Genomic DNA, 24,047 nt, shown 5'->3' on the forward strand with positions numbered 1-24,047 from the left:
AGCTCAAAATAAGGTAATAGGAATAATCAGTATCCATAGTACATTTAAACAGACTAAGAAATTGGGCACCTGGGTGGCTCAGTGGGTTAAACCTTTGCCTTCGACTTGGGTCATGATCTCAGGGATCTGGGACTGAGTCCCGTGTCGGGCTCTCTGCTTAATGGGGAGCCTGCTTATCCTTCTCTCTCTGCCTGCCTCTCTGCCTACTTGTGATCTTTCTCTCTGTCAAATAAATAAATAAAACCTTTTTAAAAAATCTTAAAAAAAAAAAAAGAAATTGAATTAAGTAGATACTCTGGAATTACAGATTTCACCATGAGTAAATCTTAGGACTATAATGTTAAAGTGAAAAGGAAGTTGCAGGAAAGTAATTATAATATGATACTATTTATTTTAAGATTATATGTAGGCAAAATAATGCACTTTTTATTGAGGAGACAGATTTGCAGTTAAAGTAAAAAAGGAATGCATGGAAGTGAAAATGAATAAAACCTTAGGATAGCATTTACCTGTGGGGGTGAGTGGGGAAGTAGTCAGGGAGGAGTAGTGGGAGGACTGACTTCTTAGGTGAGGTGGTGGATACATGGACATTCGTTTTGTTTTCCTTTCTAATTTTTATTTATTTTTATTTTTTTAAAAAAGATTTTATTTATTTATTTGACAGAGAGAGATCACAAGTAGGCAGAGAGGCAGGCAGAGAGAGAGAGGAAGGGAAGCAGGCCCCCTGCTGAGCAGAGAGCCCGATGCGGAACTCGATCCCAGGACCCTGAGATCATGACCTGAGCCCGAAGGCAGCGGCTTAACCCACTGAGCCACCCAGGCGCCCTTCCTTTCTAATTTTTAGATGTCTGAAATAAGAATATGTAGTGGTTTGAAAATGTATAGTCCTCAGATATGCACAAATTACTTGTGCACATTACATTACTTAAAATGTAATTTAAAGAAATATTTTAGTTATTTATTTGAGGGAGAGAGAGAGAACTTGCAAGCATGAACATAGTAGGGGGAGGAGCAGAGGAAGAGGGAGAAGGAGAAGGCAACTCCCTGTTGAGTGCAGAGCCTGCCGCAGACTTGGGGCTGACATGGGGCTTGATCCCAGGACCCTGAGATCATGACCTGAGTTGGAGTCAGGCACTTAATCGACTGAGCCACTCAGGTGTCCCAGAACTTTTTTTTATAACTGAACTCAACTAGTTCATGAACACTTCTCTTTGGCAGTGGAATAAACTTGAACTTACCCAACCAAAGTAACTTTCTCATTTCTTGTTTAAAAGTCCTCAGTTCACTCAGTTTCCTGTGAGTAGATTCTCAGTCTTTCAGAGTACCTCCTCTGTCTTCTCCCTTCTCCCCGCTGGACACCTGGGGGTAGATCTCTGGTCTAGGCACTGTCATCCTCTGTGGAAGAATGTCTTCTCATTTGGCCTTTGCATGTTGCATGCTATTGGCTGAGACATGACTGGTTAGGCCAGGCCTCTGGGGATGGTGTTTGGATATGAACTCCCATGCTCCTGGGTGCCATATCTTCTGCCTAGGATACCCATGGTCCTTACCTTGATCTCAGTGTTCCAGAATGTCCCCTAGGAGAGTGAGGAACACTCGGCTTCTCTTCTGGCCAACAGCATGGAATGTACAGGGCTTGGTAACTCTCCCCTTAGGCTCATCTCTTGGTTATCTGCCATAGTCATTACTGCCCAGGCACCTCGCTGTAGGCTAGCACTGTTAGTTCTGTACTGCTGTTAACAGATTATCTCAGAAGTTGGTGGTTTGAGGGGTGCCTGGCGGGCTCATTTGGTAGAGTGTGCGACTCTTGATGTCAGGCTTGTAAGTTTGAGTCCACGTTGGGTGGAGAGATGACATAAAAAAATAAAATCTTAAAAAACGTACTTAGTGGTTTGAAACAACAGCAATAATATTTATTATCTCATACAGCTTCTGTGGGATAGAAATCTGGGAGCAGCTTAGCTGAGTGGTTCTGGCTCAGGGTCTCTCATGAGGTTATGGCCAAGATAATGGTCAGGAGGACATGGAGGATCTTTTCCCAAGGGGGCTCACTCACTTGGCCCTTGGCAGGAGGCCTTCATTTGTTATTGGTTGTTGATAGAAAACCTCAATTTCTTGCCATGTGGATGTCTCTGTAGGGCCCTTTGAGTGTCCTTATGACATGGCAGCTGGCTTCCTTGGAGCTAGTGATCTAAAGAGAGTAAGATTGAAACCTCAATGCCTTTAAAGACCCACCTAGACTTGGAGGATCCATACAGCTGCTTTGACCATGATCTGTTTGTTACAAGTGAATGACCAAGTCCAAGCGGAGGGGAATTTGGCTCCAACATTTGAAAGGAGGGGTGTCAAAGAATTTGTGGAATTATTTTAGAAACACTACAGGCTCTGTGGTATAATTAGAGCTTCTCTGAGAAGCTTGCAGTCTCCTGGCTTTGCTTGGGGACTGGGGCACAATCTTGCTGATTTCAGATGTGTCGTCTACCTCTCTGGGTCTGGTATCTCCTTCTGCTCCCTAGCTGAGTTCCTTCTCAGAGAAGCCAGGCAGCATTTATAATCTAGTTTTGACCTCACCAAAAGTCTTTGAGCTCCACCCCCAAGCCCAGGAAATGCTGTGTTATGGGCAATTGCTCTTATGTCATATCCTGTTTCTTTTCTATTCTTTGATTTACAAAACAAATTCTTTGCTCAATCTTCCAAGATCTGATTTGATCTGAACAAAACTTTGCTCTTGCAAGTGAATCTTCTACTTTCCAGACTATTCCAGGCTTTTCTCTATTGTAGTTTGGCTTTATTTTCAGAAAGATTTATACCTTTTACGGCAAGGATGGCTTCTTGGCTTCTAATCCCAGCAAATATCTCAGAATTGGGGGCACCTGGGTAGCTCAGTCAGTTAACCATCGGCCCTCAGCTCAGATCATGATCCCTGGTCCTGGGATGGAGCCCCATGTCAGGTCCCCTGCTCCTGATGATCAGGGAGCCTGCTACTCCCTTTCCTCCCTCTTCGTGCTTTCTGTCGCTATCTCTGTCTCTGTCTCAAGTAAATAAAGTCTTTAGAAAAAAGAAATCCTAGAATTGACTCTCATTGGACTGATTTGGTTTGTGTGCCCATCTCTGAACCAACCATTGTGGTCAAGTATGTAGTGTTCTGACTGGCTAGGCATGCCTGAGACATGTGTTTACCGGCTTCCAGTGTGGAACCCCAGCCAGGTTGCTGAGGTATTAAGGGAGTCCTCCCCACAATCTAGTTCTTTTTTTTTTTTTTTTTTAAGATTTTACTTATTTATTTGACAGCCAGAGATCACAAGTAGGCAGAGAGGCAGGCAAAGAGAGAGAGTAAGAGAAGCACGCTTCCCGCTGAGCAGAGAGCCCTATGTGGGGCTCAATCCTAGGACCCTGGGATCATGACCTGAGCCGAAGGCAGAGGCTTTAACCTACTAAGCCACCCAGGCGCCCCTCCCACAACCTAGTTCTTGACAGCCATTTCTTTCTCTTATGGCTTTGTCTCTGCTTATAGTGAGTTGGGGACTGGGCAAAGAGAGAGGAGGTTCTGCTAAATCAGATTCCTTTAGATGATGGATTCAAGGAGGGTGGGGTTCTATTGATATCCTCATGGAGGTGAGGCAGGAGTTCCTTCCAGAGCTTTGTGCCATGTGTGAGAGAGGATATACATAGGGACAGTGCTAGCTCCCAGCAGCCACTTCTCTCCTGGAGGCTGATGGGGAGTAGGTCCTGTCTGAGTATTCTCAAACTCCCCTCAAATATCATAGTCTTTCTTTTTCTGAGTCCTGGGGATGAGTGAGTTGACTTCTCCTTTCTTCTTAGCCTCTCCTTTTACAATTGAACGAGTTAAGTTAAGCTGTTTTCAGCTCTCATGGTCCGTCTGACACTTGAGAAGTTAAAACATTCAAATCTGAGCCAGACAAGACATGAGAAATTTCTGTTTGCATCTGGATATTGGCGCAAATGCAGCTGGTTTGCCCTTCAGAAAGACAAGAGTCTCTTCTGAGTCTGTAGAGTCACAAGGATCTCATTCATTGAAATGGGACCGTTTCTCCCACAGCTGCTTCCTGAAACAGCAAAAGGTGCTGAGCGTGGTGGTTCCTCTGGGTGGTGAGGTCATCACCACAGGGCACAACAGGACGCTGAGACTGAGGTGGGGGGGTGTCCTGGCTGCTCCCCTCAGCTTGGGCACAGGGTTCGGGGGGGGTTTGCTCATGACAGGCACCTCTGCCCTTCCCCTGTGCCACCTCTAATTGTGTGAATGTCCCCTGCTTCATTTTGTTTGGGCAGTTTTCTGCAACTTCTCTCAGGCTCTGGCATGTTACTTACTAAATGTGATTCACATAATCATTTCACATAGTTTCTTATTAAAATAAGAACCAACCAACCAGCCATCCAACTGAGATCTTAATACTGGAGATACAGCCGATTAAGGATCCCAGAACCCCCTTCCTCCCTTTAATGATAGTCTCTTCTGACCCCAGACTTTGTGGTGAAAAAAGCAGTGTTCCCAGAGGCTTGCCCTCTGTGGAAATGCCAGCTTTTCTCCTGGGGCTCCATCCTACATCCCATCCCTTCCCTTCCCTTCCCTTCTCTTCTCTCCATGCAGAGTTCCAGATGCCACACTCTCCAGTCAGACTCTGTCCAGACATCTGTTCCCAGTGGAGCCTTACTCAGGAGTTGATACCTTCTCACCTCCAGCATCAGCCCCATCTTCTTCTGTTCTTGGTCTGGACTTGCCATGAATACCAAGGACCCCTGAGATCTCTCTGAGTCTGCTTTCCAGAGTAGCGAGTAAGAAATGAAATGAGCTAAGGATTACCCTCCTATGGGCTCTGCAAGTGCTGGAATGTGTATGCCTGTGTTTGTGTGTATGTGTATGTGAGAGAGAGTGTGTCTAAGAGAGAGGCAGAGAGAGAGACACACCCACAGAAATCAACCTTTTGTCAGACTGAAGGGAAAAATGTTCAGCATGAATAGCAGCTTGTCTTACGCCACCAGAGGCTTCACTAGCCCAGAAATTCCATCTCCTCCCTCTCAGAGGAAGGGCCACGGTCTGCAGACTATGGTCAGTGTTCTGGCTCTGCGCTGTGAAACAGCCATCAGGGGCTTTTCCTGGGTTCGTTTCCCCCATGGCCCACAGTAGAGTAAACAGATACAGGCAGGAAGGCCAGGCCAAGTCAGGGGACAGAATGGTCCTCCTATTTTGTTGCTGGGTCATGGATTACTAAACACGAGATTTACAACTCTTAGTGGAGTATGAAGAACTTGAGAAGGTTTGTCTGATGAGCAGGGACTTCATGGGAAGATGATCTATGGTATGTAATTCCAGAGAAGAAGGAGGAGGTGGGTAGGTAGCTGAGAGAGAGGTGGTCCGGTATATGAGGAAGACAGGAATAATCTTCAAGTGGAAGCTTACACAATGTCTACAGGAGGAAGCCATATGCTCATGAGATCCTCAGAATCACAGTCATGGACAATAACATGTTTGCTGATTTTATGATACAGCAGACTCTTGCAATTGCTTTAGAAGACCGAACATTGCCAGATGAATACCAGTTATTTTTTCATTGGCCTGCTAGTACTGTTTGGCACCTGTTTGGGGAATTCTCGAGTGAGGGGGGTGAGGTGGTGAGAAGCTGAAGCATGCTTTTATTATTCCAGATTGAATGGCTAAAAGGAGGATGAATCTAACACAGCAGAGCTCTCGGGGGGCCTGGGTGGCTCAGTAAGTTAAGAGGCTGCCTTCCACTCAGGTCATGATCCCAGGGTCTTGCTATCGAGCCCTGCATTGAGCTCCTCGATCAGCAGGGGAGCCTGCTTCTCACTTGGCTGCCGCTCCCCCTGCTTGTGCTTGCTCTCTCCCTCCCTCTCTGTCTGTGTCAAATAAATAAATAAACAAATAATCTTAAAAAAAAAAAAATCCAAAATGAAAAGAGCAGAGCTCTCTCGACCATGGATCACCTGACCGGTCCGGAGAGTAAAGATAAAGACAGAGGTTAGAGCAGCTGTAACTTTAATGGGAACTGTGCTGCTTGAGGAAGGGGTGGACCATGCTTCATTAGAGTGGAGTTAGAGCTGATGTTTTTACCTCAGGATTGGAACAAGGCTGCAGCATAGACCAGGCCAGGTGTGAGCTGCACTTCCTTTACTAATAGTGTTTATGCCCAATTAAATCCATCATCCTTGTGGGAGAAGGGAGATCACACATAGAGTAGGAAAATCAATTAATGGAAACTTGTAAAGTAAAATATTAAAAGGCAACAACCCTGTAAGTTAAGAAAGAAAATGTCTGGATTAATGCTTCCAGGTCTTAAAAAAATATCCTCATTGGTGATTAACCAGCGTAGTCAAAGAGGCTGCCGTAGGTAAAAATATGTCTTTATTTTACGGTCAGGGCACCTAGGTGGTGCAGTTGGTTGGGTACCTGACTCTTGGTTTCAGCTTGGGTTGTGAATGGTCTCAGGGTCGTGGGATCGAGCCTGGTGTGGGCTCCATGCTCAGCGTGGAGTTTGCTCTAGATTCTCTCCCTCTCCCTCTGCCCCTCCTGCTCATGCTCTCTCTCTCTCTCTCTCTCAAATAAATCTTTAAGAAAAGTATGGTCAAATTGGCTGAGTGAGGAAAAAGAGAGGACACTGGATGGCAAGAGTTAGATACCAACTAGAAATAAGGTCACCAAAACCCTCAGAGGGACTGAGAGCAGCTTAACAACAACAACAACAACAACAACAAAAATTCCAACTTTTAATTGCTGTGCGTAACACAAATATCATTCAGTGAGTTATCGCCTTCCCCAGTCAGGAACGGAATCTTACCAGCTCCCCACCAGGCCCTCGTTCCCCAGTTGTGTGCCTTATCCTAATTCCTAATTCCTAATTCTCCATTCTCAGCAACAGTAATCGCTATCTTGACTTTGAACACATATATTGGTTTTGTCAGTTTCTGAAATGGACTAACACAATAGATCTTCTTTTGAGTCTTGCTTTTTGTCTCCTTCTCAATAATATGTTTGTGAGATTCATCCACGATATTGTGTCTAACAGTGGTTATGTTTTATTGAGGGGTGACACCCCATGTACTATTACCAGTACCATAATTCATTCTATTGTGGATGGACGTTTGGATTTTTCCCAAGTATCCTGCTGTTATGAGGTCAGAGGATGTGCATGTTTTCAGTTTCTCAGCGGATGTTGTCAAAGTGGCTGAGTGGGTTTACAAGCCCTCCAGCCCTGTCGGAGCAGTCCTGTTGCCCTACTTGGCAGCACTGATATTATCAGTCTTTATTTATAGCCATTCTGGTGGGTGTATAATGGTATTGCATTGTGATTTATTTATTTATTTATTTTTAAAGATTTTATTTATTTATTTGACAGGAAGAGATCACAAGTAGATGGAGAGGCAGGCAGAGAGAGAGAGGGAGAGAGGGGAGCAGGCTCTCTGCTGAGCAGAGAGCCCAATGCGGGACTCGATCTCAGGACCCTGAGATCATGACCTGAGCCGAAGGCAGCGGCTTAACCCACTGAACCACCCAGGTGCCCCTGCATTGTGATTTTAATTTGTATTTTCCTGACTGCAAATGAGGTTGGGTGCCTTTCATATGTTTATTGGCCATTTGGATATCTTGTTTTGTGAATTTCCTGTTCAAGTCTCTTGTCTGTGTTTTTTATTGGATGGTCTGATTCTTTTCTTATTGTTCAATAGGCATTATTCATAAATTCTGAATGTGTGATACAAGGATCTTCCTTCACCTGATGTCTTGTCTTGCTTTTTCATTCTTTTAAAGGTGATCAGATCACTTTTCCTTTGAGACAGTAGTTCTTTTTTTTTTTTTTAAGATTTTATTTATTTTTTGGACAGAGAGAGGGATCACAAGTAGGCAGAAAGGCAGGCAGAGAGAGAGAGAGAGAAGCAGAATACCTGCTGAGCAGAGAGCCTGATGCAGGGCTCTATCCCATTACCCTGAGATCATGACCTGAGCCGAAGGCAGAGGCTTAACCCACTGAGCCACCCAGGCACCCCTGAGACAGTAGTTCTTAACTGGAGGTAATTTTCAGATAAAATACAGGACATCTGGTTAAATCTGAGTATCAGATAAACAATGAAACAGATTTAATATAAGCATTTCCCGGATAACATTTGGGACACATACTATTTTGCTGTTGTTGATCCGAGATTCAAGTTTAACTGGGTGTTCTGTTTTTCCCCCTTAAATCTGGCAACTATACATCCAGGGGACATCTGACAGTGCCTTGGGGACATTTTTGGTTCTCGTAACTGGGGTAGTATTGGCAGTGGCTGTATCTAGTAGGAGGCCAGAGCTGCTGTTAAACACCTTACAATGCACAGGACAGCCCCCATTAATAAAATTGTATCCAGTTCAAAATGTCAGTGTGCAAGGTGAAGAAACTTGCTTTTAAGTTAATGGCTTTTGCATGCCTTGAAGAAATCGTTCCAAACCCCAAGGTAAAAAGGTACTCGCTTGTCACATCGTCTAGAAGTTTTGTTTATTTATTTTTTAAAGATTTTATTTATTTATTTGACAGACAGAGATCACAAGTAGGCAGAGAGGCAGCAGAGAGAAAAAGGAGGAAGCAGGCTCCCCGCTGAGCAGAGAGCCTGATGCAGGGCTCCATCCCAGGACCCTGAGATCATGACCTGAGCCAAAGGCAGAGGCTTTAACCCATTGAGCCACCCAGGTGCCCCCTAATCACCAGAGATTTAATAAATCATGATTTCTGGGAATATTTTAGTTTGGGTTTTTGCCAGAACAGATCCTGATTCAAAGATTTGAGTGCAAGTAGTTTACTTGTGATGTGACTCCTGGAAGCATCAAGAGAGGAGTGGAGAGGAGAAGTAGAGTAGGGAGGGAAAGAGGGGAAGAAAATACAGGGTATGTTTCTGAGCAGGTGATTGATGTGGACGCCTTAAGTTTCATCTCACCTGGGGCTTTTGGGAGATGTTGTAAGACAGGTCTCAGAGTTGTCTCACCAGCAGAGTGATGACTTGGGGTTCATTACCCATCCATTTCCATCCCTTATGGGGTGAGACCACTTGAGGGGCAGCTTCTCATCTGCTGTGTGCACTGACTGACCATGTTCCTAAACCAGAGAAAGCTTTTAGGGAAGGAGTTGTGGATGACCAGAGTAAGAAGCCTTCTGTGGAAGTGCCTGTCCCTGAGCATTGATGGAGTAGGGACACTGTCAGGTCAGGTCCCCTCCTGCTCCACGTTGAGTTCATTTCACCTTGTCATTGATTCTTCAAGGTAGCAGTCATTTCCATTTATATAAAAAGTACACATAAGTATTTTTGGGTGTCTACCTATCTATCTCTAAGAGATATAATTATTTTTAAAAAGATTTTATTTATTTATTTGAGAGAGAGAGAGAGAGAGAGAAAGAGAGCGAGCAGGAGGGGCAGAGGAAGAGGGAAACAGAGAATCCCAAGCAGACTCTGCACTGAGTGTGGAGAAAGATGCGGGGCTCGACCCCATGACTCCTAGATCAGGACCTGAGTGGAAACAAAGAGTCCGCTGCTAAACTGACTGCATCACCCAGGCACCCCATATAAAAGATATTATTTTAAAGAATTGGCTCACACCACCGTGGGAGCTGATAAGTTTGAAATCTGTAGGACATGCCAGCAGGCTGGAAGTTCAGGTAAGAGTTGAAGTTGTAGTCTTGAATCTGAATTCCTCAGGGCAGCCGCTAGAAACAGACAGGTTTTCTCTGTCACAGTCTTGAGAATTCCTTTGTAGGGAACCTGTCTTTGCTCTCAAGGCCTTCACCTGATGGGATGAAGCCCCTTGCATTACGGAGGCTTACTTAAAGTCTACTGATTTAAAAGATTTTTTAAAAAAAGCTTTTATTTATTTAGTTGAGAGAGAGAGAGAGAGAGAGAGAGAGCACGAACAGGGGGAGGAGCAGAGGACAAATAGACTCTGTGCTGAGCAGGGAGCCCAAGGCAGGGCTTGATCCCATGACCTGAGTGGAAACCAGGAGTCCGATGCTTAACCCACTAAACCACCCAGGTAACTCGCAAAGTCTACTGACTTAAATGTTCGTTTCTTTGTAAGGATAGGATACAGTCGTCCAGTGGCAGCTGGTCCTAGGGCCACCATGAGTAGTTGTCTCTCTCCCCTGGCATCTATCCCCATTCCCTTCCTGGTCCACTCCTTGGCAAACTCTTCTGTTGGTTTAAATTGTTTACCCACTAGGGTAACCCAGACCTTTATCTCTGTGGTTCCTGTGCTTTTTTTGGGGGGTGGGGGTTGGGTTGCTACAGCTACATGCTTTAGTTGTTACTGGACAGAAGCCCCAAGGTGTGCCTCACACTTCTTCTTGCCCTTTATTATGTGGCAACGCCTCTATCTTGGTATAATAATAAGGGTGAGTTATCCATGCCAGTGGGGTAAGTTCATTGTTGCCTAGGGATTTGCTCGCCATCAAGACAGACTTGACATGACAGCTGGCAGCCATAACTTTAGATTTTGTGGAACTTTTAAGATATCCTCGGTTCTGGTGGAAGCAAATCTCCCAGGCTATGCCTGGGAACCAGGGATTTTTTTTTTTTTTTTTTTTTAGATTTTATTTATTTATTTGACACACACACACACACACACACACACAGAGAAAGAGAGAGAGATCACAATTAGGCAGAGCAGCAGGTGGGGGGTGGGAAGGGAAGCAGGCTCCCCGCTGAGCAGAGAGCCCGATTCTGGGCTCGATTCCAGGACCCTGGGATCATGACCTGAGTCGAAGGCAGAGGCTTAACCCACTGAGCCACCCAGGCGCCCTGGAACTTGGGCTTTTAATTCAGTTGGTGTGATCACAGTCACTTGATGTCCCAAGATCAGATACTCAGTGTCTGTTAGGGTCCTTCCACGGACCCATGGTCCCATAGCTCCCATCCTGCTGCTATAGCTCGAGCTAGTGGAGGCAGAGCTTCAGCCCTCTTTCTGTGTTTCTGTAACCACTCCTTACCCAGCCCTCTTCATGCCAAAGGGACAGTGGTGGCTTCATACTGTTGCCAGTTCTGGGGTACATGACCACCACCTTTTGGTTTCCTGTTTCCTTTGCACATAGATCCTCTATTGGACTTTTCCTAAATTTTCCTAAAATACCTAAATTCCTGTTCTCTTTGCACATAGATCCTCCGTTGGACTTTTTCTAAATTATGCCCTCTGTCCCTGCTGGGACCTGACAGACAGACCCTTTGAGATAAAGGCCCAAAGAACACATTGATGTGACTGTTTCACGGCCCAGAGGTGGGGCTGACGATGGAAAACTTGCAGTTGGTCATGCCGCATTTTCCGAGCCTGCAAGCCCAATGCAGATAAGGTCATGTGTGAGATGAAGATCAAAGAAGACTGTCCTCAGGAAAACCATCACGAAAATTAGCAAAGATCTCAGTTTCCTGGCTACCCCCGCCCAATAATGCAATCTTTTCCTAATTGATGAGGACATGAACTTGAAGTAGTTCTGGGGAGCCATGGTGTTTCATAGCCCTAAAGCCAAGTGACAGAAACAAAAACACAAAATTTCATCCATGAGTGACTCTTAATCTCACAAAACAAACTGAGGGTTGCTGGGGGGAGGGGGTTTGGGAGAAAGGGGTGGGATTGTGGACATTGGGGAGGGTATGTGCTTTGGTGAGTGCTGTGAAGTGTGTAAACCTGGTGATTCACAGACCTGTACCCCTGGGGATAAAAATATATGTTTATAAAAAAAATAAAAAATTAAAATCATAAAAAACAAAACAAAACAAAACAAAAAAACCCCCACAAAATTTCAAATACTTCAAATATCCAGGTAAGTTGAAAGTACTCTTAAGTTTGAGTAAGGCCAGAAACGTTTCATCGTTTAATCAAAAACATAGACTGGGTGGCTCAGCCAGCTAAACATGTTACTCTTGGTTTGGGCTCAGGTCATGATATCAGGGTCCTGAGATCGAGTCCTACATTGGGTCCACACTCAGCAGAGAGTCTGCTTGAGGTTCTCTCTCTCCCTCTTCCTCTGCCTCTCCCCTGCTCATTTTCTCTCTCTCTCTAATAAATAAATCTTAAACAAACAGACAAACAAACAAAAAACATAGACTCAGTAAATAATGGCCCCAATCACAAATTGCATAATCTGGGCAGAGATTGTTAGCTTCTAAATCTCTCATGGCCTGGTGGAGGGATGTTCAGTCAAGGGATAGTTTACAGTGAGAGGAGAAGTCCCAGGTCTTCCCAGGAACAACAATTCTGTATTACACTCACACTTCGAATTTTCCCACGTGATTGAGTGTTTTTGAAAACAAATTTTTTTTTTAAAGATTTTATTTATTTATTTGACAGAGAGAGATTACAGGTAGGCAGAGAGGCAGGCAGAGAGAGAGAGAGGAGGAAGCAGGCTCCCCGCTGAGCAGAGAGCCCGATGCGGGGCTCTATCCCAGGACCCTGAGATCATGACCTGAGCCGAAGGCAGCAGCTTAACCCACTGAGCCACCCAGGCGCCCAGGATTCCAATTTTTTAAAAAAGATTTTATTTATTTATTTGATAGACAGAGATCTCAAGTAGGCAGAGAGGCAGGCAGAGAGAGAGGGGGAAGCAGGCTTTCTGCTGAGCAGAGGGCCAGATTGGGGGCTCTATCCTAGGACACTGGGATCATGACCTGAGCTGAAGGCAGAAACTTAACCCACTGAGCCACCCAGGTGCCACTCCAATTTTTCAATTATTAACGATGCAGAGATTAAAATCTTTATTCATGAATCTTTTTGTAAGACATTATCTCTGATAATGTCTTAAAGACAATTGCTAGGAAGAGTTGCAGGGACTCGCTATACCTTCAGAAGCCAGGAGACCTATCAGCCTCAGGCTCCCCTTGTACCCTTCCCCATCCTCCTGCCCTGGCTTCTGTCCCCCAGCCAGTCCCTCAATGGGCAAGACCTTGTGTTGGGTAGACACTAGGCTTTTGACTTCCTACTGGTTTGGGTGCAGCCCTTGTGGCTGGATGTTGCTCACATAGAACTTAAGAAGCTATCCCTCCTCTTATCTGTTTTAGCTCTCTGTTTTGCAGCACAGAGTGAGAGACAATCTTCTTTGCATCTCACACTGAAGCTCCACAGATGGCAGATCTTATCGAGGTGGACTATAGGAGAGCCTTATGTGGCACTAACTGCCTTCCCTAGATCGCATATTTAAGCCAGCGGTTCTCACTGAGGATGATTCCCACTCCCCTGGCCCCTTGGGGACCACTGGGTAATGCCCTGAGAAACTTCTGGTTGGTTAACTTAGTGGGGAGGGGTGCTACTCTTGGTAACTAGTGGGGAGAGGTCAGGGATGCTCTAAACATCTCACATTTTTGCTTGTGATTCACACTGTTCTTAGTGATTCTGAATACCTAGAGGTATACCTTGATTACAGCAAGGATCTGGTGCAACATCTTGTTTAAGTCGGAAATACCAATCCTGCCTCTCCAGGGATTCTCTCTCTCTTCTTTCTTTCCCTAATTTTTCTTCATTATTTCTTCCCTGTCTCTCTCACACTTATGCCCCCCTCCCACACCCCCATTCCTTCCAACGCTTGTAGGCTCCCCATGCTGGGGGCTGGTTGCTCTGTGTCAGGAGAAGGAGCGCCAGAGATAGGACACATGCTTACATCATGAAGCTGGGTTTTTATTGAGGTTTTTGAGGACTCTGTGACCTGGAGGAGCCCTCTTGGATCTAAGGGACATGGTGGGGTCTCAGCAGAGACCAGAGGCAGCTCTGGAGTAAGTGGTACAGAGAGCCTGCTCAGGTCCAGATTTCCCCTTGGGCTGGCTCAGGCTCCCTCCAGGCTTAGTTCTGCTTCAGGACCTCATTGATCCAGGGCCGGTAGTAGGAGATTCGGGTGAAGACAGCAGGGGGCTTTGCATCCAACTGTCCATAGGAGACAATGCCCTGGGCCACCCCAGCACAGAGAAGAGGGCCCCCTGAATCTCCCTGTGGGACAGAGGTGTGGGAAAGAGAGAGCACACAGGAGGTGAGCAGGGAATTCATCCATTCCTTCCTGTGGGTCCCAGTCCTGAGTCACAGTGAGACCTCGGGTCAGACTCAGCAACCCTGGCTTCTCATGAGATTATACATCTCGGTTTGATGGCCCTTTTCCCTTTCTTTCTTGCCACCCCATGTGTGCTGTGCAGCAGTCTAGGAGGGATGGCCAGAGCCTACATGGCGGGGTGGGGGGTAGATCTGCAGAGGGGCAATTCCAGTTCCTTAGGCCCTTATGATCTGAGACCCTGTCACTGGCTAATAGTCTTCCCACCCCATCTCCTTCCAGGAGACGTTCTGGACCCCAAACAGTGATCTGTAGGAAAGAACCCGTGTCGGATGGTCACCTCAAATGCAGTTTTTGTCTTCCTGGGATTGCCAACACACAGCTGGAGGTTGTGGTCAAAACCTCTGTACTGTCTGCAGGCCTGGGGATCCATAAGTCTCTGCTTCACCTCCTGCAGAGTGTCGGAGCCTGTTCCGTTTACTTGTCTTCTGCCCCAGCCAGCCACCCGGCACATTCTGCCAGGTGGGATGGAGTTGAACTGGGGCGGAAGGGGGAGTGTCCCCACGGCCAGGGTCAGGTTGGCTTTCTCCTTCAACTGTGAAGGGCAAGAGGGGTTGTCAGTGCTAGAAAGGGGTGATGGGGTAGTTGGAGGAAATCAGGGGAGGACAGGGCAAATTGTTTCCCATTAGAGCTACACCTAGTGGGGGTGACTTGGTGGGGATGGAGTCCAGAGGCAGGCTGGGATATCTCAGGGCAATGGGGACCTGAAGGCGAAAACTAAGAGAACAGGAAGTGGAGACAGGGGAGAAAGAAATTATCACCTTCAGTAGCATGATGTCATGGCGAAGAGTAAGGTCATCGTATTTTGGGTGAGGGAATTGTTTTATGACCTTAAGCTTCTGCCATGTGTCTTCTTTCTTTCGTATGTTATGGGCTCCGAGGGTGACCATTATGGAACTGTGGTGAGGGAGAAGAATGGACATGGAGAAACAGTGGTCTCCAGTTTCTCCTGGGATGTGCCCTCTCTGAGGAAAGGGAACTGGAGTCTATCACAGTTATTGAACTCTACTCACCCCCCCCCCCCTTTTCCTGGGCCACTTGTGGCATTTGGGGGGCTCAGATTTCACTCAGGGAACAGGAACAATTTCCAGGACCTTCAGGAATTGCTAGGGACTGAGCCGGCCATGGAGGATCCAAGGGACAGGGTTAGTGCTTGCTAGTTCAGGGAGCCCTTTATGAGAGCCAGTCCTCCGGAGCAAGAGATGCCAAAGGAAAGAGGGAGGTGGTGGAGTCCCTGGTAGGCCTTGTTCTTGGCCTCCCTTGGAAAAGATGGGTCAGGTCCCTGACAACTAAACACCAGTGTTCTTGGAAAAGGCAGGGAGAAAGTGGCCTGGAAAACTGGGTGGGCCCGGGGGGCCTGGGTGGCTCAGTGGGTTAAGCCGCTGCCTTCGACTCAGGTCATGATCTCAGGGTCCTGGGATCGAGTCCCACATCGGGCTCTCAGCTCAGCAGGGGGCCTGCTTCCCTTCCTCTCTCTCTGCCTTTTTCTCTGCCTACTTGTAATCTCTGTCTGTCAAATAAATAAATAAAATCTTAAACAAAACAAAACAAAACAACAACAACAACAACAAAAAACTGGGTGGGCCTCTGAAGGTCACATATCTCATTTGTTGGGGTCGGGGAGATGGGAACTACATTTGGAGGAAGGACACTTGGCTAGAGCCTCCTTTTTCCTTTGTGGGGTTGCTGATCAAAGTGATCAAAGATCAAAGATCAGGGCATCCATCAATCATGGGAACAGTTTCCTTAAATTCAAGTCTTGCCTTTCCCAGTCCAGGGACCCCTCCTCAGGCTGCCCAATGTGCATCCTTGGATGTTACCCTGGCTCTTTATCTCCCTTTGGAGATAAACAGAACCTTGTTGTGTCACCTTCCTGCACAGTGAGCGGCTGTCAGCACGAAGTTTCGTCTTATCAGGAAACCACCACAGGACATCAGGCGATTCTGGGGAGTGATGATTTTCAGGAGGGCCATGTAAGGGCGGGAGTGTGGCTTGCACTCTGTGCCCCCGATGATCTCCCCTGGAACAGAGAGCCCCCAGGGCCTGAACACAGAGAATGCATAGGATGGGTTGAAGTTGGGAAAGGCTTCTCTTGAATCTCATTCTCACCCTGTACCCTGCCCGTTGCCCCCCTCAGGAATCCCGCTGCTATCTGGTCTCCCCATCCACAGCCTCCCATATAAATTCTCATTCCTTCTTGCAGGTGTAACAGCCAATCTGGTTGCAGATGCCATTCAGGCATTTTTCACCTCAGATGTCCCCCGCTCCCATGCTGCCTGTGCCTTAATGCTCCTCCGTCCCTGTGTAGGGCAGCTCTCCAGGTTCCTTGACCTTCTCTCTGTAGGTCGTGCACAGTATCACAGAATGGCCCATTACAAGGTAAAATGTAGTCAGAGGATGAAGAGAACATAGGACCTTCTGGACAGTATCTCACATTCTAGCATGAGGAGATGCCCCTCTTCCTCCCACCTGTTGAGGGCTATCCCTGGCCAATGGGGTTCCTTGTCCCTGGGAACTACTCCAGGCTGGGTAGCCACGGAGTTTGGGTGGGCATACCCCAAGTGGAACTTCGGTCCGGACTCCTGCTGCGAGATGCTGCAACCTTGTTTAAGGGTCAGCTATCTTCAGACTAAACTTTGTTTTGGGGACTGATCCTGCCGCTTCCAGAGGGAAGAACCCCAAGACTTACCAGCTTCAGCTCTGCAGCATAGAAGGAGCAGCAGGGGGAGGGGAAGAAAATGCATCTTTTTAGAGAGGGTGCCCCACGCAGATGCTGCTTCTGTTTTCTGGTCTTGGGTTTTATAACTCCAGCAGTGAGCAAAGGGCTGGGCTGGTAACCACAGGAACTGCGTCATCATGGTTTCTTCTCCCATCCTAAGATCAGAAGTTCCCTCTAAGTTACCTTCTGTTTTGCCGAAGGTGAAGTGGAGGCCTGACCCCCAAGTTCTGGTTTCCAGGATGAGCTTTCAACCAGGGTGCCTTATCTGGGGAGCAGGGCTGGAGGGATCATGTCTTTCCCATGTAGGGCAGTTAAAGGGTCTTCAGAAACATGGGTGGGGAGAGTCCTTATGTGGAGCATCCAGAAACATATGCACTTTTATGGCCCATAGTAGGAAATGCATTTTGCAGAAGGACCCAATGCACATATACACATGCGTGAGTACATGAGCACAAATATACACATACAAATTAGAAATTTCGGGAAACAATAATTATCCTTGTCATGTGCAGTGCTTTCATTTTCCATTCCACCCTGTTCTACTCCATATTAAAATATGAACAGCACCCCACTTAATGGATGATTACCTGCAATTTGAAAACCACTGATCTGAATCTCTCACTTCCTTTGAACCAAATGTTCCTTGGCAGAAGATCCATGGAGAGTAGATGTGGGAAGGTAACAGACTCTATCGTAGGTCTTTACACATATTATCACAATAGCAAATAGGATCGGAATTCAGATATTTTTAAAGATTTTATTTATTTCTTTGACAGAGATCACAAGTAGGCAGAGAGGCAGGCAGAGAGAGAGGGGGAAGCAGGCTGCCCATGGAGCAGAGAGCCCAACGTGGGGCTCCATCCCAGGACCCCGAGATTATGACCTGAGCTGAAGGCAGAGGCTTTAACCCACTGAGCCACCCAGGTACCCGGAATTTGCATTTTTTGAGAGCCTATGGATCATTTAGTGTCCCACCTCTTAGATACATTTGCATAATGACCTTGTGAAGTAGGGATTTTTAGCTCAGTTTTATAGATTGGTTGTTGAAGCTTATGGTTCAGAAATAGATTTTCCTGATTCCAAATCAAGGGCCTTCTCTGCTCTACCACCACAGAAAAATAGAGAAATAGAGCCCCACTAATGGGGATGTAGATGGAGAAGAGTGGTTTGTTCTGGAAGCCTGGTGTTCCTCCTCTCACATTCAAACTTATTTTGCTGAAATAGAATGTACACGGATGTTGGTACAAGAGGTTTTACTCCACAACAAACTCAGAAAATACCATTATTGTCATTTTACGAATGTAGGATTGAGGCTCAGACACATGAACATGAATAAGATCATAGAACTCACAACTATTACGACTGGGTTTCAAGCTTCATATCTGTTGTTTTCCCCAGACTTGGGGGAGCAGGGAGTCTAGGGAAGAGAATGGTAACAGGTAGAGTGTCATTTCTCTTGAAGGTTTATTTATTCATTTAAAGATTTTATTTATTTATTTGACAGAGATAGAGAGAGAGAGTGTGTGTGTACAATCAGGGAGAGCCACAGATGAAGGAGGAGCAGACTCCCTGCTAAGCTAAGGAAGACTGACGTGGGACTTGATCCAAGGATGCTGGAATCATGACCTGAACCAAAGGCAGATGCTTAACCAACTGAGCCACCTGGTACCCCTCTCTTGGAGATTTAGAAGCCATTTAATTCAGAGATGGGGAAGCGCAGGGAAAAACCACCTTCCCCAAATCGTTCTACCATACCCTTGGTCTCAGCTTGGGCTTGTGACTAGGGTGATCTGTCCCTTAGTATTGTTAGGTCCTCAGTTGTCCTAAACTCTCACCCTTTCTGGAATAATTATATTTACACGTATTTGTAATGTCTGATGAGTCCCTGTACTCATTTTTCTTTGTCTGACAGATAAAATATGGAATGTCCAGGGGTTCCTGGGTGGCTCATTTGGGTGAGGGGTGGAGTCTTGTTTTGGGCCCGGGTCATGCTTTTGGGGGCCTGGGATTTAGCCTCATATCAGGCTCTGTGCTCAGTGGGGAGTCCGCTTGAGGATTCTCCCTCTCCCCTGCCCTTCCCCCTGTTCATGAGCTCGCTCTCTAGGATAAATAAATAAATATTTAAAAAATACAGAATGTCCAGTTAAATTTGTATTTCAGATGAACAACAAATCATTTTTTTTTAGTATAAGTATGCTTCACTGTTAAATGAGACATAGTGAAATAAATTGCCTATCTGAAATTCAAATTTATCTGGGAGTACTACATTTATTTGCTAAAAATGGCAACTTTCCTCTGAGCCTTCTACCATCAACAGAACAGAGGAGAATCTGGACCCGGAGAAGCCCTGTCCTGTGAGCTTGCCCCCGTTGCACCCCAAATCAGAGGAGTAAACAAATGAAGCATTTCTAGTTTTCACTCATGTAATGAGAAGTTGAAAGGTAGGTAGTCCAGGGCTAGTGGGGTCGTCCCACAGCATCATTAAAGGCTCAGGTTTACCAACATTCAATTTTGTTTCACCTGTACTGGTGGTAAGAGAATGAAATAGGTACTGCTCCAGTCAGGGGCCAATTTCAGAACGAAAGAGGGTAGTCTGTCCCTGTTTCCCTCCTTGCTCTGTCATGAGTGTATTTGCGCATTTGAACTGATTTCCTTTTTCTCTGCTTTCTGCCTTCCTTCTGTTATTTTATATATAGGATGCTGTTGGTGGTCGACCTTCAGCTGAGTCCACAGTTCGGGGGTCTGAGTAAATTAGAGCTGGAATGGGTATCACCTGGAGATCCTCTCCTTGGAGCTAAAAGTGGTTAGTGCGGAGATGGGCTTATTTCAGTTCTGGGGACAGTAGAAACTCATTTTCCTTTGTGCAAGAGATAGTGAAGATGACTTTTTTTTTTTTTTTTAAAGATTTTTATTTATTTATTTGACAGAGAGAGATCACAAGTAGGCAGAGAGGCAGGCAGAGAGAGAGAGAGAGGGGAGGAAGCAGGCTCCCTGCTGAGCAGAGAGCCCGATGCGGGACTCGATCCCAGGACCCTGAGATCATGACCTGAGCCAAAGGCAGCGGCTTAACCCACTGAGCCACCCAGGCGCCCTGAAGATGACTTTCAATGAGGGAAGTTTTGTTTTAGGAAAGTCACCTGTGGAGAAGGAGTGTGTGTTCATGTTGGGCAGCTGAGTGATGGACTGTAGTGGACATAGGGGAATGTCCTATATTAGGGAAATTCTCAACCCAGATTCTTGCTTTCCTAAGGTGGCATCTGTAAACTTCCTTTCTAAGATTCTCTTGCATCTAGGCTCCGGTCTTGTCATTGAGACTCTGCCAATCAGATAGGTAGGTGTACAGTTTGATTTAGAAAGGTGTTACCCAAGGGACCAGGCACCATGTGGAATTAGTTTTTCTAGTGAGGGTGAGTGGCTGAGGGGTCTGGTTTGGGGGGAAAATTTTGGACCATGTCCATGGGCTGTGAGGCCTTTGTTGAACAATCCTGCGGTGTAGTTCGCCATTGTTTCTGGCTACATGGCCTCCATATCTGATTCTACATGTCTGAAGAAGATACTGACTCTGTATAAGGACGATTTTACTACTAATCTGTTGTTAGAACATGAATGTGTGGGGAGGGTAGTTAAGTGATTTCCCCATTGCTGAAGATGATAAAGCAGAGGTTGAACAGTCTTCTTTAAGATTCACAGTTAGCGGGTGGGAAAGGGTTGCGCCTGATAAAAAAGCACTGGCATTTGATGACGGTGTTGTTCCTTAGCTATGGTAAGGCCGAGGGATCATTCCTTCTCCGTGTTCCTGAAACATTGATGATCTGTGCTATTGTTCACTTTGACTTTCAAGGCATACAGCTGGCTTTGCAGTTCGATGTGGGGGGCTTGAATCCTGCTTCTGCCACTTAACGAGCTGTCTGGCCTTAGAAAAGTCCCTTAAGTTCTCAGCCTTAGTTACGACTTCAGTGAAATACAAAGAATGAGGTGAAACAGAGCTTTTGGAGAATTAAATATGTTGTGAGATGAAAAATATCACAGGGTCGGTCCTTAAGAAATACTGATTCTGTCCCTTTGTGTTATCTCTTGTGCTGACATGTAACCATTAGGTGGGTAAGTGGTGACCAGGTCCTCGTGGGGGCTACTTATCTTTTCCTCTAAATCCCCCTAAACCTGCTATAGGGAAAGTAGTTGCACCAGACTCCAGCCATGTTCTGCTTTGTACAGTCTTGTTTTATTCTTTGAACTTTGAGCTGCCTGGATGTTTCTTAACAACCTTCTCTGAGTGATAGCTGTGGGTTTCTTGACTGAGCACGTGACAGAGAGTGGTTTCAACCCTTCAGTTGCCATGTAGGTTTTACGGCGGCTGTAAACTTCTACACCTGTTGATGTCTGTTGTGAGAACTGCTGTGGAGAGGGACAGCTGATGGTCTGGGCTTGTGCCATCTTGCATCTGACTGACACAGCAGTGTCACGAAGCAGGCACATGGTACATCCTTTGCAGCATGGGCTTTATTTTCCTGAGGTAAGGTAGGCTTGCCTCGCTGGGCTTGCCTCCTTCTGTAGGTGATGTTCTTGAATAACCAAGTTTTCTTTTTTTTTTTTTTTAATTTTTAAAAAGGATTTTATTTATTTGACAGAGAGAGACACAGCAAGAGAGGGAACACAAGCAGGGGGGGAGTGGGAGAGGGAGAAGCAGGCTTCTCACTGAGCTGGGAGCCGGATGCGGGACTCGATCCCAGGGCCCTGAGATCATGACCTGAGCTGAAGGCAGTCGCTTAATGACTGAGCCATCCAGGCACTCTAGTTTTCTTTCTTTTTAAGTAAAAAATTAAAAAAAATTTAAATCCAATTAGCCAACATATAGTACAGCATTGATGGGTCCGTAATCAAAGGAGCGAGAATGATACAAAGCAAAGGTCAAGCAAAGCTTTATTTCGCGCCAAGCATCGAGAATCAAACAGACCCCCTCCTACAGAGAGGGCGACCCCCCCCTGCCTTACCGACTAACTTTTAAAGGGCAAGGGCCATGTGGTTGAGCCTGACCACACACAGGTGTGTGTGTAATGAGATTGCAACACACAGAGAACGCTGCACAGTCATGCTAGGTCACATGCAAGTAAGTGACCAATTGAATCATAATTTACCATATAGTAGATATTGGAACTAGCCTATCACCTTGGTCAGTATTGGCGCCCCAAAGGCGGGGCCCACATTCCTTGGTAGCTAGGGAGAGAGAGTATGTGCACCCCACTGGTTGGATGTCTCCACCTGGCCTGACCCACCCTTGTATTTGGGTTTTGTTACCTGGGACTGGTTTCCTGGACTTGCTTTTAAGTAAGTCCCCTGGTGGGGGGGCAGGGTCAGTTTAAGTTTTACTGCAAAAACAATAAAATTACTGTTTAACCAGATGGAATCGCTCTGGCTAAATAGGCCCTTACACCATTAGTTTCAGAGGTAGAGTTCAATAATTCATCAGTTGCGTATAACACCCAGTGCTCATCATATCATGTGTCCTCCTTAATGCCGGTCACCCAGTTACCCTATCCCCCCACTACCTCCTCAACCTTGGTTTTCTTAATTTAACTGCTACTAGTTTACCTTCAGTATTTGCAAAGTAATTTGCAAGGATGTAAGCTGGTTGAGTCTACCATACCCTGACCTCTACTTTCCTGCGACAGGCTGGTGTTTGAGAAGGGAAAGTCTTAGGGAGCCCCTTTTCATGAGTTTGGGCAAGCTCTTTTCCTTGGCTGTTTCTCCTCTGGCCCCTGGGATGCTACCACACCCCCACTGCTCTCAGTATTGGTCAGGCAGGCCAATGTCTTTGCCATCTTGGAATTAACATTGTGGTCCTGGTGGCCTTATCTTTTCTGGGTGGGGTCCGGGAGAGACAGGAGAGGCAACAATTGGTATTTCCGTTCAAGGGGTTGCTCATTTAATCAATGGGTGTTGCCCATGGGAGAGTCAGCGCCTGGAGACTCAACCCTGCTCCTCAGTCTCCATGCTGCTTCCTGTGGGCCATGCTGTCATGGTGTGTTCCTGGATTCCGAGTGACTTGTCTTCTGATAGTCCTAGAGTGGCCTGCTATCCTCTTACTACTTTCCACTGGGATCACCATTCTTTGTTGAGGATGTCTCATTTGTCTTGTCTTGTTTTTTTTTTTTTTTTCCTCTATGTCCTGTGCTCTTGGTTGCAAGGAGATTCCTTTTGTTCCTTAAGTGGCAAATGCTGCCTAGCTACAGGCCAAGGCTGGTGAGGCTGTCGGGTAGGTGTGAGGGGAAGTTACACGAGACGTCAGAGACACCTGGTGTACAGCAGTGGCAGCGTGTGGGATGCCAGCCCTCCAGGTGCCCCCAGAACTTTCACTGCTGCTTCTGGGAAGGGATGTTGGTGTTGTGTCCAGGTTTTTGTAATTGTGAATAGAGTTTCTATGAACATCCTTAGCCTCTGGGGGTCTCCTCCCTGGCGCTGGCCTGTTGGGGCCGGGCCTTCCCCGAGGCCTGTGCATGAACCCTCGCCTGCTTCCTCAGCCTTCCGTTTCCAGGGTCCTGCTCTTCGGGCCCTCCAACTGGGGAACCTTGAGTCCCGCGCCACGACTCCCCCTCCCACTCCGGCGCAAATGGTGCCTTTCCGCGCTTCGGACAAGCCTTGGAGCGAGACAGGTTTTTGTGTGAACTTCAGTTTTCCTTTCTGTAAGATACACAGCCAGGAATAGGATTCTAGGTCATATAATAAGTATATATTTAGTTTTCTAAGAAACTACCAAAGTATTTTCTAAGGTGGCCATACCATTTTGCATTCCCCCAGCAATGGATGAGAGCTTGTGTTGATCCACATCTGTGCAAGCCCTGGGTATTTTCAGTATTTTATTTATATTCTTTCTTTCTCCCTCTCTTTCTCTCTCTCTTTCAAGATTTTATTTATTCACTTGACAGAGAGAGATACAGTGAGAGAGGGAACACAGCAGGGGGAGTGGGAGAGGGAGAAGCAGCCTTCCTGCTGAGGAGGAGCCCAATGTGGGGCTTGATCCCAGGCTCCAGGACTAGGATCTGGAGCTGGAGGCGGATACCCAATGACTAAGCCACCAGGCACCCCAATATTTTCAAAAAATATTATTTACTGATTGATTAGAGAGAGAGAGGGAGTAGGAGCAGGGAGTGGGAACAGGTTAGGGGAGAGGGAGAAGCAGACTCCTTGCTGAGCAAGGAACCTATGAAGGGTGGTGGTGGGGGTGGGGAAGAGAGAGTGGGAGGGTAGGGGGATGA

General features: G+C 46.5%; 1 protein-coding gene across 2 annotated transcripts; it reads right to left on the reverse strand.

Moving 5' to 3' along the window:
- Positions 1–13,647: 13,647 nt before the first annotated feature.
- On the reverse strand, positions 13,648–16,858 carry CMA1 (chymase 1). 2 transcript variants are annotated; one of them, XM_059181805.1, is made up of 5 exons: positions 16,765–16,858; positions 15,945–16,095; positions 14,837–14,972; positions 14,356–14,610; positions 13,648–13,960 (listed from the first exon to the last, which is right to left on the reverse strand). In XM_059181805.1, the coding sequence occupies exons 1-5, from the start codon at positions 16,817–16,819 to the stop codon at positions 13,817–13,819; spliced, it is 741 nt and encodes a 246-aa protein (XP_059037788.1). In that variant the 5' UTR covers positions 16,820–16,858; the 3' UTR covers positions 13,648–13,816. The 2 variants fall into 2 exon arrangements, with proteins under 2 accessions (XP_059037788.1, XP_059037789.1); XM_059181806.1 differs by having other exon boundaries at positions 15,945–16,118; positions 16,765–16,849.
- Between the last annotated feature and the right edge of the window lie 7,189 nt (positions 16,859–24,047).

The sequence above is a fragment of the Mustela lutreola genome, chromosome 7 (genome assembly GCF_030435805.1).
Source record: "Mustela lutreola isolate mMusLut2 chromosome 7, mMusLut2.pri, whole genome shotgun sequence".
Classification (NCBI taxonomy): domain Eukaryota; kingdom Metazoa; phylum Chordata; class Mammalia; order Carnivora; family Mustelidae; genus Mustela; species Mustela lutreola.

What these genes read in the sequence shown, in the direction of transcription:
- CMA1 (XM_059181805.1), bottom strand. Translation starts at nt 16,819, where the DNA reads ATGCATTTTCTTCCCCTCCCCCTGCTGCTCCTTCTATGCTGCAGAGCT. An exon ending in ATGCTGCAGAGCTGAAGCTG is followed by an intron (nt 16,096 to 16,764) that starts GTAAGTCTTGGG and finishes TCTCTGTTCCAG; the next exon opens with GGGAGATCATCGGGGGCACA. An exon ending in ATGACATCATGCTACTGAAG is followed by an intron (nt 14,611 to 14,836) that starts GTGATAATTTCT and finishes TGCCCTTCACAG; the next exon opens with TTGAAGGAGAAAGCCAACCT.